At 42.1% G+C, this 17,501-nt stretch overlaps 1 protein-coding gene across 1 annotated transcript in view; it reads left to right on the top strand.

Moving 5' to 3' along the window:
• The window catches only part of TTN (titin), a 269,934-nt gene that overhangs the window by 219,658 nt on the left and 32,775 nt on the right, over nt 1-17,501 (top strand). Inside the window, exon 277 of the mRNA XM_029934316.1 lies at nt 56-17,161. Coding sequence (XP_029790176.1) covers nt 56-17,161 — 17,106 coding nt within the window. The remainder of the gene's footprint in view (nt 1-55; nt 17,162-17,501) is intronic.

Genomic DNA, 17,501 nt, shown 5'->3' on the forward strand with positions numbered 1-17,501 from the left:
CTATCCAAAAGCTAAACTCCTAATATGTATTTTTATGTCTTTGCTTCTATTTCAGATCCCCCAGGCCCACCTTCAAATCCACATGTCACTGATACTACCAAGAAATCGGCTTCTTTAGCCTGGGGCAAGCCTCATTATGATGGAGGACTTGAAATCACTGGCTATGTTGTAGAGCATCAAAAAGTAGGAGATGAGGCCTGGATAAAAGATACAACAGGAACCGGTCTCCGAATCACTCAATTTGTTGTCTCTGATCTTCAGACTAAAGAAAAATACAATTTTAGAATCAGAGCCATGAATGATGCAGGTATTGGGGAGCCAGCACTGATTCCAGATGTTGAAATTGTAGAACGGGAAATGGCTCCTGATTTTGAACTAGATGCTGAGCTTCGAAGAACACTTGTTGTTAGAGCAGGACTCAGCATTAGAATATTCGTGCCAATTAAAGGTCGTCCTGCTCCTGAAGTGACATGGACCAAAGATGGTATCAACCTGAAAAACCGAGCTAACATTGAAAATACGGAATCGTTTACTCTCCTGATTATACCAGAATGTAACAGATATGACACTGGTAAATTTGTCATGACCATTGAAAATCCTGCTGGGAAGAAAAGTGGCTTCGTTAATGTCAGAGTCTTGGATACACCAGGACCTGTCCTTAACCTAAGGCCTACAGACATCACAAAGGACAGTGTCACCCTCCACTGGGACCTCCCTCTGATAGATGGGGGCTCACGTATAACAAACTATATTGTGGAGAAACGAGAAGCAACACGGAAATCTTACTCCACAGCCACTACTAAGTGCCATAAATGCACATATAAAGTTACTGGCTTGTCTGAAGGATGCGAATACTTCTTTAGAGTGATGGCAGAAAATGAATATGGAATTGGTGAGCCAACAGAAACAACAGAACCTGTAAAAGCCTCCGAAGCACCATCACCACCTGACAGTCTTAACATTATGGACATAACTAAGAGCACAGTCAGCCTGGCCTGGCCTAAACCAAAGCATGATGGTGGCAGTAAGATCACTGGCTATGTGATTGAAGCCCAAAGAAAAGGCTCTGACCAATGGACTCATATCACAACAGTGAAGGGGTTAGAATGTGTTGTGAAGAATCTAACTGAAGGGGAAGAATACACCTTCCAAGTGATGGCAGTGAACAGTGCAGGAAGAAGTGCACCCAGAGAAAGTAGACCCGTCATTGTCAAGGAGCAGACAATGCTTCCAGAATTGGATCTCCGTGGCATTTACCAGAAATTAGTCATCGCCAGAGCTGGTGACAACATCAAAGTTGAAATTCCAGTGCTTGGTCGACCAAAGCCCACAGTTACGTGGAAAAAAGGAGACCAAATTCTTAAACAGACACAGAGAGTTAATTTTGAAAATACAGCAACCTCAACCATCTTAAATATCAATGAGTGTGTAAGAAGTGATAGTGGGCCCTACCCATTAACAGCAAGAAACACTGTAGGAGAGGTTGGTGATACCATCACCATTCAAGTCCATGATATCCCAGGGCCACCTACTGGACCAATCAGATTTGATGAAGTTTCATCTGATTTTATAACCTTCTCTTGGGACCCACCTGAGAATGATGGAGGTGTACCAATAAGCAACTATGTAGTAGAAATGCGACAGACTGACAGTACTACATGGGTTGAGTTAGCCACCACCGTTATACGCACTACCTATAAAGCCACTCGTCTTACTACTGGAGTGGAGTATCAATTCCGGGTAAAAGCTCAAAACAGATATGGAGTTGGACCAGCCATCACCTCAGCATCTGTAGTTGCCAACTATCCATTTAAGGTTCCTGGGCCTCCTGGGACCCCTCAGGTGACCGCAGTTACCAAGGATTCAATAACAATTAGCTGGCATGAACCTCTTACTGATGGTGGAAGCCCCATTTTAGGATATCATATTGAAAGAAAAGAACGCAATGGTATTCTCTGGCAGACTGTGAGCAAAGCATTAGTACCAGGCAACATTTTCAAATCAAGTGGACTTACAGATGGTATTGCTTATGAATTCCGAGTGATTGCAGAAAACATGGCAGGCAAAAGCAAGCCAAGTAAGCCATCTGAACCTATGCTTGCCTTAGATCCCATTGACCCACCTGGGAAACCAGTTCCTCTAAATATTACTAGACACACAGTGACACTTAAATGGGCTAAGCCTGAATATACTGGAGGCTTTAAAATCACTAGTTATATAGTTGAAAAGAGAGATCTTCCTAATGGACGGTGGCTGAAAGCCAACTTCAGCAACATTTTGGAGAATGAGTTTACAGTCAGTGGCCTAACAGAAGATGCTGCCTATGAATTCCGGGTCATTGCCAAAAATGCTGCTGGTGCCATTAGTCCACCATCTGAGCCATCAGATGCTATCACATGCAGGGATGATGTTGAAGCACCAAGGATAATGGTGGATGTTAAATTTAAAGACACAGTTGTATTAAAAGCAGGTGAAGCATTCAAGCTAGAAGCTGACGTCTCAGGTCGTCCACCTCCAACAATGGAATGGACCAAGGATGGAAAGGAACTTGAGGGCACAGGAAAGTTAGAAATAAGAATTGCAGATTTCTCAACTCATTTGGTAAACAAGGATTCATCAAGAAGAGACAGTGGTGCCTATATCCTTACAGCAACTAATCCTGGTGGTTTTGCTAAGCATATTTTCAATGTCAAAGTTCTTGATAGACCAGGCCCACCTGAAGGACCTTTAGCTGTATCTGAAGTGACATCTGAAAAATGTGTATTGTCATGGCTGCCTCCACTGGATGATGGAGGTGCCAAAATTGATCATTACATAGTTCAGAAACGTGAAACCAGCAGATTGGCATGGACAAATGTAGCCTCCGAAGTCCAAGTAACCAAACTAAAGGTCACTAAACTTTTGAAAGGCAATGAATACATATTCCGTGTCATGGCTGTAAATAAATATGGAGTTGGAGAACCACTGGAATCAGAGCCTGTGCTTGCAGTAAATCCTTATGGACCCCCTGATCCACCCAAAAACCCTGAAGTTACAGCTATTACTAAAGATTCAATGGTTGTCTGCTGGGGACATCCTGACTCTGATGGCGGAAGTGAAATCATCAATTACATTGTAGAACGACGTGATAAAGCTGGACAACGCTGGGTGAGATGCAACAAAAAAACTCTTACTGATTTAAGATATAAAGTGTCTGGACTGACAGAAGGACATGAATATGAGTTCAGGATTATGGCTGAAAATGCTGCTGGCATTAGTGCACCAAGTCCTACCAGTCCATTTTATAAAGCTTGTGATGCTGTGTTTAAGCCTGGCCCACCAGGTAACCCACGAGTTCTAGATACAAGCCGATCATCCATTTCAATTGCTTGGAATAAACCAATCTATGATGGTGGCTCAGAAATCACTGGGTATATTGTTGAGATTGCACTGCCAGAGGAAGATGAATGGCAGATTGTCACTCCACCAGCTGGGCTCAAGGCAACTTCTTACACCATCACCAACCTCATAGAGAATCAGGAATATAAAATCCGCATCTATGCCATGAATTCTGAAGGAATGGGAGAACCTGCACTTGTTCCTGGAACTCCAAAGGCTGAAGAAAGGATGCTGCCTCCAGAGATTGAACTGGACGCTGACCTGCGAAAAGTTGTTACAATAAGAGCTTGTTGTACCCTGAGACTTTTTGTTCCAATCAAAGGAAGGCCTGCACCTGAGGTGAAGTGGACTCGGGAACATGGAGAATCTTTAGATAAAGCTAGCATTGAATCCACAAGCTCTTACACCCTGCTCATTGTTGGAAATGTAAACAGATTTGACAGTGGCAAATACATACTAACTGTAGAAAACAGCTCGGGCAGCAAGTCTGCATTTGTCAATGTTAGAGTATTAGATACACCAGGCCCTCCACAGGATCTCAAAGTAAAGGAGGTCACTAAAACATCTGTCACCTTGACATGGGAGCCTCCCCTCCTTGATGGTGGTTCAAAAATAAAGAACTATATTGTTGAAAAGAGGGAATCAACAAGAAAAGCATATTCAACTGTTGCAACAAATTGCCACAAGACTTCCTGGAAGGTAGACCAGCTTCAAGAAGGGTGTAGTTACTATTTCAGAGTTCTTGCTGAAAATGAATATGGCATTGGGCTGCCTGCTGAAACTGCAGAATCTGTGAAAGCATCAGAACGACCCCTTCCTCCAGGAAAAATAACTTTGATGGATGTCACCAGGAATAGTGTGACACTCTCTTGGGAAAAACCAGAGCATGATGGAGGCAGCCGAATTCTAGGCTACATTGTTGAGATGCAGAGCAAAGGTAGTGACAAATGGGCCACATGTGCCACGGTCAAAGTCACTGAAGCCACTATAACCGGATTAATTCAGGGTGAAGAATACTCTTTCCGTGTTTCGGCTCAGAATGAAAAGGGTATCAGTGATCCTAGACAACTGAGTGTGCCAGTAATTGCCAAAGATCTTATCATTCCACCAGCCTTCAAACTCCTGTTCAATACTTTCACTGTACTGGCAGGTGAAGACCTAAAAGTTGATGTGCCATTCATTGGACGCCCTGTACCAGCTGTTACCTGGCATAAAGATGATGTACCACTGAAGCAGACAACTAGAGTAAATGCAGAGAGCACGGAAAATAATTCACTACTGACAATAAAGGAAGCCTGCCGAGAAGATGTTGGACATTACACAGTTAAACTGACTAACTCGGCTGGTGAAGCTACTGAAACCCTTAATATTATTGTTCTTGACAAACCAGGGCCTCCAACTGGACCAGTTAAAATGGATGAAGTGACAGCTGATAGTATTACTCTTTCCTGGAGCCCACCTAAGTATGATGGTGGGAGTTCTATCAATAATTACATTGTAGAAAAACGGGACACTTCCACAACCACCTGGCAAATTGTGTCAGCTACTGTTGCAAGGACAACAATAAAGGCTTGCAGATTAAAGACTGGATGTGAATATCAGTTTAGGATTGCAGCTGAAAACAGGTATGGAAAGAGTACCTACCTCAATTCAGAGCCTGTTGTAGCCCAGTATCCATTCAAAGTTCCTGGTCCACCTGGCACACCATTTGTAACGCTCTCCTCCAAGGACAGCATGGAAGTACAATGGAATGAGCCAGTTAGTGATGGAGGTAGCAAAGTCATTGGCTATCATCTAGAACGCAAGGAAAGAAATAGTATCCTCTGGGTGAAGTTGAATAAAACACCTATTCCTCAAACCAAGTTTAAAACAACTGGCCTCGATGAAGGCATTGAATATGAATTTAGAGTCTCTGCAGAGAATATCGTGGGCATCGGCAAGCCAAGTAAGGTATCAGAATGCTATGTAGCTCGTGACCCATGTGACCCACCAGGACGGCCAGAGGCAATTATTGTCACACGAAATTCTGTGACTCTCCAATGGAAGAAACCCACTTACGATGGCGGAAGCAAGATCACTGGTTATATTGTTGAGAAGAAAGAATTGCCTGAGGGCCGCTGGATGAAGGCCAGTTTTACAAATGTCATTGACACTCAGTTTGAAGTAACTGGCCTAGTTGAAGATCATAGATATGAGTTCCGGGTCATAGCTCGAAATGCCGCAGGAGTGTTTAGTGAGCCTTCAGAAAGCACAGGAGCAATAACAGCAAGGGATGAGGTAGATCCACCACGAATAAGTATGGATCCAAAATACAAAGACACAATTGTACTTCATGCTGGTGAATCATTCAAGATTGATGCAGATATTTATGGCAAACCAATACCAACCACTCAGTGGGTAAAAGGTGATCATGAGCTTTCAAATACAGCTCGATTAGAAATAAAGAGCACAGACTTTGCTACCAGTCTCAGCGTCAAGGATGCAGTACGCATTGACAGTGGAAATTATATACTAAAGGCCAAAAATGTTGCAGGGGAAAGATCAGTTACTGTAAACGTCAAAGTTCTTGATAGACCAGGGCCACCTGAAGGACCTGTTGTTATATCAGGAGTGACAGCAGAAAAATGCACACTAGCTTGGAAACCCCCACTACAGGATGGTGGCAGTGATATCATAAATTATATTGTGGAAAGGAGAGAAACCAGCCGCTTAGTTTGGACTTTGGTTGATGCCAATGTGCAAACTCTCAGCTACAAGGTTACTAAGCTTCTCGAAGGCAATGAATATGTTTTCCGTATAATGGCTGTAAATAAATATGGTGTTGGTGAACCTCTTGAATCTGAGCCAGTAATTGCCAAGAATCCGTTTGTAGTGCCAGATGCACCAAAGGCTCCAGAAATCACAACAGTGACCAAGGACTCAATGATTGTTGTATGGGAAAGACCAGCATCTGATGGTGGCAGTGAGATTCTTGGATATGTTCTTGAAAAACGGGATAAGGAGGGCATTAGATGGACAAGGTGCCACAAACGCCTGATTGGAGAATTGCGCCTGAGAGTAACTGGCCTCCTAGAAAATCATGATTATGAATTCAGAGTCTCAGCCGAGAATGCTGCTGGACTTAGTGAACCAAGCCCACCTTCTGCTTACCAGAAGGCTTGTGATCCTATTTATAAACCAGGACCTCCAAACAATCCCAAAGTTGTGGATATTACCAGATCTTCTGTCTTCCTTTCTTGGAGCAAACCAATATATGATGGTGGCTGTGAAATCCAAGGATACATTGTTGAAAAATGTGATGTGAGTGTTGGTGAATGGACAATGTGCACTCCACCAACTGGAATCAATAAAACAAATATAGAAGTAGAAAAGCTGTTGGAAAAGCATGAATACAACTTCCGCATCTGTGCTGTTAATAAAGCTGGAGTTGGAGAACATGCTGATGTCCCTGGACCTGTTATAGTTGAAGAAAAATTGGAAGCACCAGACATTGAACTTGACCTAGAACTAAGGAAAATTATAAATATAAGGGCAGGTGGCTCCTTAAGGCTATTTGTGCCTATTAAAGGTCGTCCCACACCAGAGGTTAAATGGGGGAAGATGGATGGTGAAATCCGAGATGCAGCTATAATTGATGTCACTAGCAGTTTCACCTCTCTTGTTCTTGACAATGTCAACCGATATGATAGTGGCAAATATACCCTCACATTAGAAAACAGCAGTGGAACAAAGTCTGCCTTTGTTACTGTGAGAGTCCTGGATACACCAAGTCCACCTGTTAACCTGAAAGTCACAGATATCACTAAAGACTCAGTATCTATTACATGGGAACCTCCTCTTTTGGATGGGGGATCCAAAATTAAAAATTACATTGTTGAGAAACGTGAAGCCACAAGAAAATCATATGCTGCAGTTGTAACAAATTGCCATAAGAATTCTTGGAAGATCGATCAACTCCAAGAAGGATGCAGTTACTACTTTAGAGTCACAGCTGAGAATGAGTATGGTATTGGCCTTCCTGCCCACACTACTGACCCAGTTAAGGTTGCAGAAGTCCCACAACCTCCAGGAAAAATAACTGTGGATGATGTCACCAGAAACAGTGTTTCCTTGAGTTGGACAAAGCCTGAACATGACGGTGGCAGCAAAATCATTCAGTATATTGTGGAAATGCAAGCTAAACACAGTGAGAAATGGTCAGAGTGTGCCCGTGTCAAGTCCCTTGAAGCAGTAATTACGAACCTAACTCAGGGAGAAGAATATCTCTTTAGAGTTGTTGCTGTAAATGAAAAGGGAAGAAGTGATCCTAGGTCCCTTGCAGTTCCAATAGTTGCCAAAGATCTGGTCATTGAGCCAGATGTAAGACCTGCATTCAGTAATTACAGTGTACAGGTTGGCCAAGACTTGAAAATAGAAGTGCCAATTTCTGGACGTCCTAAGCCAACCATTACCTGGACTAAAGATGATCTTCCACTGAAGCAGACTACAAGAGTTAATGTAACGGACTCACCTGACCTCACTATACTCAGTATTAAAGAAACTCATAAGGATGATGGTGGACATTATGGAATCACGGTTGTTAATGTCGTGGGTCAGAAAACAGCATCCATTGAAATTATAACTCTAGATAAACCTGATCCTCCAAAAGGACCTGTTAAATTTGATGAAGTCAGTGCTGAAAGTATTACACTATCTTGGAATCCCCCGTTATATACAGGGGGCTGCCAGATCACCAACTACATTGTTCAGAAAAGAGATACAACCACCACAGTATGGGATACGGTTTCTGCTACTGTTGCCAGAACCACACTCAAAGTGACCAAACTGAAAACTGGTACAGAATACCAATTCAGAATCTTTGCTGAAAACAGATATGGACAAAGCTTTGCCTTGGAGTCTGATCCGATTGTAGCTCAATATCCCTACAAAGAACCAGGCCCCCCGGGCACGCCATTTGCCACAGCCATTTCCAAAGACTCCATGGTCATTCAGTGGCATGAACCAATCAATAATGGTGGAAGCCCAGTCATAGGTTACCACCTTGAGAGAAAGGAAAGAAATAGTATTTTATGGACAAAAGTCAACAAAACAATTATTCATGACACCCAATTTAAGGCAGTCAATCTTGAAGAGGGCATTGAGTATGAATTCAGAGTTTATGCTGAAAATATTGTTGGGGTAGGAAAAGCAAGCAAGAATTCTGAATGCTACGTAGCCAGAGATCCCTGTGACCCACCAGGAACACCAGAAGCAATAATGGTTAAAAGAAATGAAATCACTTTACAATGGACCAAACCTGCATATGATGGTGGAAGTATGATTACAGGTTACATTGTAGAGAAACGTGATTTGCCTGATGGTCGCTGGATGAAAGCTAGCTTCACAAATGTCATTGAAACTCAATTCACTGTGTCAGGTCTTACTGAAGATCAAAGATATGAGTTCAGAGTCATTGCAAAGAATGCAGCTGGTGCAATAAGTAAACCTTCTGACAGTACTGGACCAATAACTGCCAAGGATGAGGTTGAACTCCCAAGAATTTCAATGGATCCAAAATTCAGAGATACGATAGTGGTAAATGCTGGAGAAACATTCAGGCTTGAGGCTGATGTCCATGGAAAGCCCCTACCTACCATTGAGTGGTTACGAGGAGATAAGGAAATTGAAGAATCTGCCAGATGTGAAATAAAGAACACAGATTTCAAGGCTTTACTTATTGTAAAGGATGCCATTAGAATTGATGGTGGACAGTATATTTTAAGAGCTTCCAATGTCGCAGGTTCTAAGTCATTCCCAGTAAATGTAAAAGTATTAGATAGACCAGGACCTCCAGAAGGGCCAGTCCAGGTTACAGGGGTCACTTCTGAAAAATGCTCTTTAACGTGGTCTCCACCACTTCAAGATGGTGGCAGTGACATTTCTCACTATGTTGTTGAAAAGAGAGAAACGACTCGACTTGCCTGGACTGTTGTTGCTTCAGAAGTTGTGACCAATTCTCTGAAAGTTACCAAACTCTTAGAAGGGAATGAATATGTTTTCCGTATAATGGCTGTCAACAAATATGGTGTTGGAGAGCCTTTGGAATCTGCACCAGTACTAATGAAAAATCCATTTGTGCCGCCTGGACCACCAAAAAGCTTGGAAGTCACAAACATTGCCAAGGACTCCATGACCGTCTGTTGGAACCGTCCAGATAGTGATGGTGGAAGTGAGATTATTGGTTACATTGTAGAGAAAAGAGACAGAAGTGGCATTAGGTGGATAAAATGTAATAAACGCCGCATCACAGATTTGCGTCTAAGAGTAACAGGATTAACAGAAGATCACGAGTACGAATTTAGAGTCTCTGCAGAAAACGCTGCTGGAGTTGGAGAACCAAGTCCAGCTACAGTTTATTACAAGGCTTGTGATCCTGTTTTCAAACCTGGCCCACCCACAAATGCACACATTGTAGACACCACTAAAAATTCAATTACACTTGCCTGGGGTAAGCCCATCTATGATGGTGGCAGTGAGATCCTAGGATATATAGTAGAAATCTGTAAAGCAGATGAAGAAGAATGGCAGATAGTTACTCCACAGACTGGCCTGAGAGCCACTCGATTTGAAATTTCAAAACTCACTGAGCACCAAGAGTATAAAATACGAGTCTGTGCCCTCAATAAAGTTGGTTTAGGTGAGGCTACATCAGTTCCTGGTACTGTGAAACCAGAAGATAAACTTGAAGCACCTGAACTTGACCTGGACTCTGAATTAAGGAAAGGAATTGTTGTAAGAGCTGGTGGATCTGCCAGAATTCACATTCCATTCAAAGGTCGCCCAACACCTGAGATCACTTGGTCTCGAGAGGAAGGTGAATTCACAGATAAGGTCCAAATTGAAAAGGGACTAAACTATACCCAACTATCAATAGATAACTGTGATAGAAATGATGCTGGAAAATACATGCTCAAGCTAGAAAACAGCAGCGGATCTAAATCTGCCTTTGTAACAGTGAAAGTTCTTGACACCCCAGGACCACCACAGAATTTGACAGTCAAAGAAGTCAAAAAAGATTCTGTCCTTCTGGTATGGGAACCACCCATCATTGATGGGGGTTCAAAGGTCAAGAACTATGTTATTGACAAACGTGAATCAACCAGAAAAGCATATGCTAACGTGAGTAGTAAATGTGGCAAAACAAGCTTTAAGGTTGAGAATCTTACAGAAGGAGCCATTTATTACTTTAGAGTTATGGCTGAAAATGAATTTGGAGTTGGTGTTCCAGTGGAAACTGTTGATGCTGTGAAAGCTGCTGAACCTCCTTCCCCACCAGGAAAAGTTACACTCACTGATGTGTCCCAGACCAGTGCATCATTGATGTGGGAGAAACCTGAACATGATGGTGGTAGCAGAATCCTGGGGTATGTTGTTGAAATGCAGCCTAAAGGAACAGAAAAATGGAGCGTTGTGGCTGAATCCAAAGTCTGTAATGCAGTTGTTACTAGTTTGAGTTCTGGACAAGAATATCAGTTCCGTGTCAAGGCTTACAATGAGAAAGGACAAAGTGATCCAAGAGTGCTTGGTGTTCCTGTGATAGCCAAGGACTTGACTATACAGCCCAGTTTTAAGTTACCATTTAACACATACAGCATCCAAGCTGGGGAAGATCTTAAAATTGAAATTCCAGTTATTGGCCGACCAAGCCCTAAAATTTCATGGGTCAAAGATGGTGAACCTCTTAAACAGACCACAAGAGTAAATGTTGAGGAAACAGCTAACTCAACTATCCTTCACATTAAAGAGAGTAGCAAAGATGACTTTGGAAAATACACTATAACAGCAACAAATAGTGCAGGTACAGCAACAGAGAATCTCAGCATTATTGTTTTGGAAAAGCCTGGACCTCCAGTTGGACCAGTTCGGTTTGATGAAGTTAGTGCAGACTTTGTGGTCATATCTTGGGAACCTCCAGCTTATACTGGTGGCTGCCAAATAAGCAACTACATTGTAGAGAAGCGAGAGACAACTACTACCACTTGGCATATGGTATCAGCAACAGTTGCAAGAACAACAATAAAAGTAACCAAACTGAAAACGGGAACTGAGTACCAGTTCAGAATTTTTGCAGAAAACAGGTACGGAAAAAGTGCCCCTCTGGATTCTAAACCAGTTATTGTACAATATCCATTTAAAGAACCTGGACCACCTGGAACTCCTTTTGTGACATCAATTTCAAAAGACCAAATGATTGTGCAGTGGCATGAGCCAGTTAATGATGGAGGTAGCAAAGTTATTGGCTACCATCTTGAACAGAAAGAAAAGAACAGCATTTTATGGGTCAAATTAAATAAGACTCCCATTCAAGACACCAAATTCAAAACCACTGGGCTTGATGAAGGCCTTGAGTATGAGTTCAAAGTTTCTGCTGAAAATATTGTTGGCATTGGCAAGCCTAGCAAAGTGTCAGAATGCTTTGTCGCTCGTGATCCATGTGACCCACCTGGTCGCCCCGAAGCCATTGTTATTACAAGAAACAATGTCACACTGAAATGGAAGAAACCTGCCTATGATGGTGGTAGCAAAATAACAGGTTATATTGTAGAAAAGAAAGATCTACCTGATGGCCGCTGGATGAAAGCCAGCTTTACCAATGTATTAGAAACTGAATTTACAGTGAGTGGACTTGTAGAAGACCAAAGATATGAATTTAGAGTAATTGCAAGAAATGCAGCTGGCAACTTTAGTGAACCATCTGAAAGCACTGGTGCCATCACTGCAAGAGATGAAATTGATGCACCAAATGCCTCAATGGATCCAAAATATAAAGATGTAATCATTGTTCATGCAGGAGAGACTTTTGTCCTTGAAGCTGATATCCGTGGCAAACCTATACCTGATATTGTTTGGTCAAAAGATGGAAGAGAGCTTGAAGAAACAACTGCTAGGATGGAAATTAAGTCTACTATTCAGAAAACCACTCTTATTGTCAAAGACTGTATACGTACTGATGGGGGACAATATATTCTGAAACTCAGCAATGTTGGTGGCACAAAGTCTATACCCATCACTGTAAAAGTACTTGATAGGCCAGGGCCCCCTGAAGGACCTCTGAAAGTTTCTGGAGTTACTGCCGAGAAATGTTACCTGGCATGGAACCCACCTTTACAAGACGGTGGTGCTAGTATTTCACATTACATCATTGAAAAGAGAGAAACAAGCAGACTCTCCTGGACCCAGGTTTCAACTGAGGTTCAGGCCCTTAACTACAAAGTCACTAAACTTCTTCCTGGTAATGAGTACATTTTCCGTGTCATGGCTGTGAATAAATATGGAATTGGAGAGCCTTTGGAATCTGAGCCTGTTATAGCCTGTAATCCTTATAAACCACCAGGTCCTCCTTCACCACCTGAAGCCTCAGCAATCACCAAAGACTCTATGGTAGTAACATGGGCGCGCCCAGTGGATGATGGAGGTGCTGAAATTGAGGGCTACATTCTTGAAAAACGAGATAAGGAAGGTATCAGATGGACCAAGTGCAACAAGAAAACACTAACAGATCTCCGATTCAGAGTAACTGGCCTTACTGAAGGTCATTCCTATGAATTCAGGGTAGCTGCTGAAAATGCGGCTGGCGTGGGTGAACCTAGTGAGCCATCTGTTTTCTATCGTGCATGTGATGCTTTGTATCCACCGGGCCCACCAAGTAATCCAAAAGTAACAGATACTTCCAGATCTTCTGTCTCCCTGGCATGGAATAAGCCAATTTATGATGGTGGTGCACCTGTTAAGGGCTATGTTGTTGAGGTCAAAGAAGCCGCTGCTGATGAGTGGACAATTTGCACTCCACCCACAGGATTACAAGGAAAGCAATTCACAGTGACCAAGCTTAAAGAAAATACTGAATATAACTTCCGTATTTGTGCCATCAATTCTGAAGGTGTAGGTGAACCTGCAACCATACCTGGCTCAGTTGTTGCTAAAGAGAGGCTAGAGCCACCAGAAATAGAACTTGATGCTGATCTCAGAAAGGTGGTCGTTCTGCGTGCAAGCACTACTTTACGCTTATTTGTCACAATCAAAGGTCGTCCAGAACCTGAAGTTAAATGGGAAAAGGCCGAAGGCATTCTCACTGAGAGGGCCCAGATTGAGGTGACCAGCTCATACACAATGTTAGTAATTGATAATGTTACCAGATTTGATAGTGGTCGTTATAATCTGACACTAGAAAATAACAGTGGCTCCAAAACAGCTTTTGTGAACGTCAGAGTTCTTGACTCACCCAGTGCTCCTGTGAATTTGAATGTAAGAGAAGTAAAGAAAGACTCGGTGACACTGTCTTGGGAACCACCACTTATTGATGGTGGGGCTAAGATTACAAACTACATTGTTGAAAAACGGGAAACTACAAGAAAAGCATATGCTACTGTTACAAACAATTGCACTAAGAATTCTTTTAAAATCGAAAATCTACAAGAAGGATGTTCTTACTACTTCCGAGTCTTGGCTTCCAATGAATATGGAATTGGTTTGCCAGCTGAAACAGCTGAACCTGTTAAAGTTTCTGAACCACCCCTCCCACCTGGAAGAGTAACTCTTGTTGATGTGACCCGTAACACAACTACAATTAAGTGGGAGAAACCAGAAAGTGATGGTGGCAGCAAAATTACTGGTTATGTAGTTGAAATGCAGACTAAAGGGAGTGAAAAATGGAGCACCTGCACACAAGTCAAGACTCTAGAAGCAACTATATCTGGGCTAACTGCTGGAGAAGAATATACCTTCAGAGTAGCTGCAGTTAATGAAAAGGGAAGAAGTGATCCAAGACAACTTGGAGTGCCAGTAATTGCAAGGGATATTGAAATAAAGCCCTCAGTTGAGCTTCCTTTCAATACTTTCAATGTTAAGGCTAGAGACCAACTTAAGATTGATGTTCCTTTTAAAGGAAGACCTCAAGCTACTATAAGCTGGAAAAAAGATGGTCAGATTCTTAAAGAAACCACAAGGGTCAATGTTTCTTCTTCAAAGACTGTAACATCACTGTCTATTAAGGAAGCTTCAAGGGAAGATGTTGGAACTTATGAATTATGTGTTTCAAACAGTGCTGGGTCCATAACAGTTCCTATTACTGTAATTGTCCTTGACAAACCAGGACCTCCAGGACCTGTACATATTGATGAAGTTAGCTGTGACAATGTAACAATTTCTTGGAATCCTCCAGAATATGATGGTGGCTGCCAAATTAGCAATTACATTGTTGAGAAGAGAGAAACCACTTCTACAACATGGCACACAGTTTCACAAGCAGTTGCAAGAACATCCATTAAAATAGTTCGTCTGACAACAGGAAGTGAGTATCAGTTCCGTGTTTGTGCAGAAAATCGCTATGGCAAGAGCTCCTACAGTGAATCTTCACCTGTTGTTGCAGAGTATCCATTCAGCCCCCCAGGTCCTCCTGGTACTCCTAAAGTTGTGCATGCCACAAAATCTACCATGGTTGTAACCTGGCAAGTGCCAGTAAATGATGGAGGAAGTCAAGTAATTGGCTACCACCTTGAATATAAAGAGAGAAGCAGCATTCTTTGGTCAAAAGCAAATAAACTCCTCATCACTGATACTCAAATGAAAGTCTCTGGCCTTGATGAAGGACTCATGTATGAGTATCGTGTATATGCTGAGAATATTGCTGGAATTGGTAAATGCAGTAAGTCTTGTGAGCCAGTCCCTGCAAGAGATCCTTGTGATCCTCCTGGACAACCTGAAGTCACAAATATCACAAGAAAATCAGTGTCACTTAAGTGGTCTAAACCACATTATGATGGTGGAGCTAAGATCACAGGATACATCATTGAACGCAGAGAACTACCCGATGGCCGGTGGCTGAAATGCAATTTTACTAACGTACAAGAAACATACTTTGAAGTAACTGAACTTACTGAAGATCAGCGTTATGAATTCCGCGTGTTTGCAAAGAATGCTGCTGACTCCATCAGTGAACCATCTGAATCCACTGGACCCATTACAGTTAAAGACGATGTTGAGGCTCCAAGAATTATGATGGATGTCAAGTTCCGAGATGTTATTGTTGTCAAAGCCGGAGAAGTCCTTAAGATAAATGCAGATATTGCAGGACGGCCTCTGCCAGTAATTTCCTGGGCCAAGGATGGTGTAGAAATTGAAGAAAGAGCAAGAACAGAAATTGTCTCAACGGACTATGATACTATGTTAACAGTGAAAGACTGTATCAGACGAGACACTGGGCAGTATGTACTAACACTGAAGAATGTTGCAGGAACTCGGTCTATGGCAATTAATTGCAAGGTACTTGATAAGCCTGGCCCACCAGCAGGACCACTTGAAATAAATGGCCTCACATCTGAGAAATGCTCTCTTTCCTGGGGACCACCCCAAGAAAATGGTGGTGCAGATATTGACTATTACATTGTAGAAAAACGTGAAACAAGCCACCTTGCATGGACAATATGTGAAGGAGAATTAAAGACAACATCATGTAAAGTAACCAAGTTACTCAAAGGCAATGAATACATCTTTAGAGTAACAGGCGTTAATAAATATGGTGTTGGTGAGCCCCTAGAGAGTGTGGCAGTAAAGGCACTAGATCCATTTACAGTTCCAAGTCCACCAACATCTTTGGAAATTACATCTGTGACCAAAGAGTTCATGACACTTTGCTGGTCAAGACCTGAGAGTGATGGAGGCAGTGAAATCTCTGGATATATAATTGAAAGGCGAGAGAAAAACAGCCTACGATGGGTGCGTGTAAACAAAAAACCAGTTTACGATCTGAGAGTGAAATCAACTGGACTTCGGGAAGGATGTGAATATGAATACCGGGTTTATGCAGAAAACGCTGCTGGCCTGAGCCTTCCAAGTGAACCCTCCCCCTTAATTCGGGCAGAAGATCCAGTGTTCTTACCATCTCCTCCATCCAAACCCAGAATTGTGGACTCAGGCAAGACAAATATAACCATTAGCTGGGTTAAGCCCTTGTTTGATGGTGGGGCCCCAGTAACCGGATACACTGTAGAATACAAAAAACCTGATGAGACTGAATGGGAAACTGCCATTCAGAACTTAAGAGGCACAGAATATACCATAGGTGGACTAACAACAGGAGCGGAATACGTTTTCAGAGTAAGATCTATCAATAAGGTCGGTGCCAGTGATCCCAGTGATAGCTCTGATCCCCAAATAGCAAAGGAAAGAGAAGAAGAACCTGTATTTGATCTTGACAGTGAAATGAAGAAGACCTTGATTGTCAAGGCTGGTGCCTCCTTTACCATGACCGTACCTTTCCGAGGAAGACCAGTCCCTAGCGTCTCATGGAGTAAGCCAGACACTGACCTCCGCACAAGAGCTTATATTGATTCCACAGACTCTCGCACATCACTTACTATTGAAAATGCCAACAGAAATGATTCAGGAAAATACACATTAACAATTCAGAATATTTTGAACACTGCTTCCCTGACCCTAGTTGTCAAAGTTTTAGATTCTCCTGGTCCTCCAGCCAATATTACTGTACATGATATAACCAAAGAGTCCGCAGTATTATCCTGGGGTGTTCCTGAAAACGATGGTGGAGCACCAGTGAAGAATCACCACATAGAAAAACGCGAGGCCAGTAAGAGAGCATGGGTCTCTGTGACCAATAACTGTAACCGCCTCTCCTACAAAGTCACCAACTTACAAGAAGGAGCAATTTACTACTTCCGAGTCTCTGGAGAAAATGAGTTTGGTGTTGGTGTACCAGCAGAAACAAAAGAAGGAGTAAAAATAACAGGTATGTTTTAAGAACAAAGAACACCTTATACCTATATTAATTTTCCTAGAATACTATGAATCATTCTAATTAGTTTCACTTAATTTTTAATGTTCACAACTCAACAATTCATACTATAGTACAACATGAAATCTCTAATAGTTTTTTGTTGATAAAAAATTATAGAAATTTCCATAGCTGGAATTGGATAATATATGTTGAATTTAAGTATAACTGAATTTGACTGCACATATATAACATGTGTATACAGAAATATAACAAGATTGTTCATCTTATTCCTCACTTTTATACCCATGATAAATTTGGGATAAATTTTACCATTTAATCTAGTCATTTGACA

The sequence above is a fragment of the Suricata suricatta genome, chromosome 3, assembly GCF_006229205.1.
Source record: "Suricata suricatta isolate VVHF042 chromosome 3, meerkat_22Aug2017_6uvM2_HiC, whole genome shotgun sequence".
Classification (NCBI taxonomy): Eukaryota; Metazoa; Chordata; class Mammalia; order Carnivora; family Herpestidae; genus Suricata; species Suricata suricatta.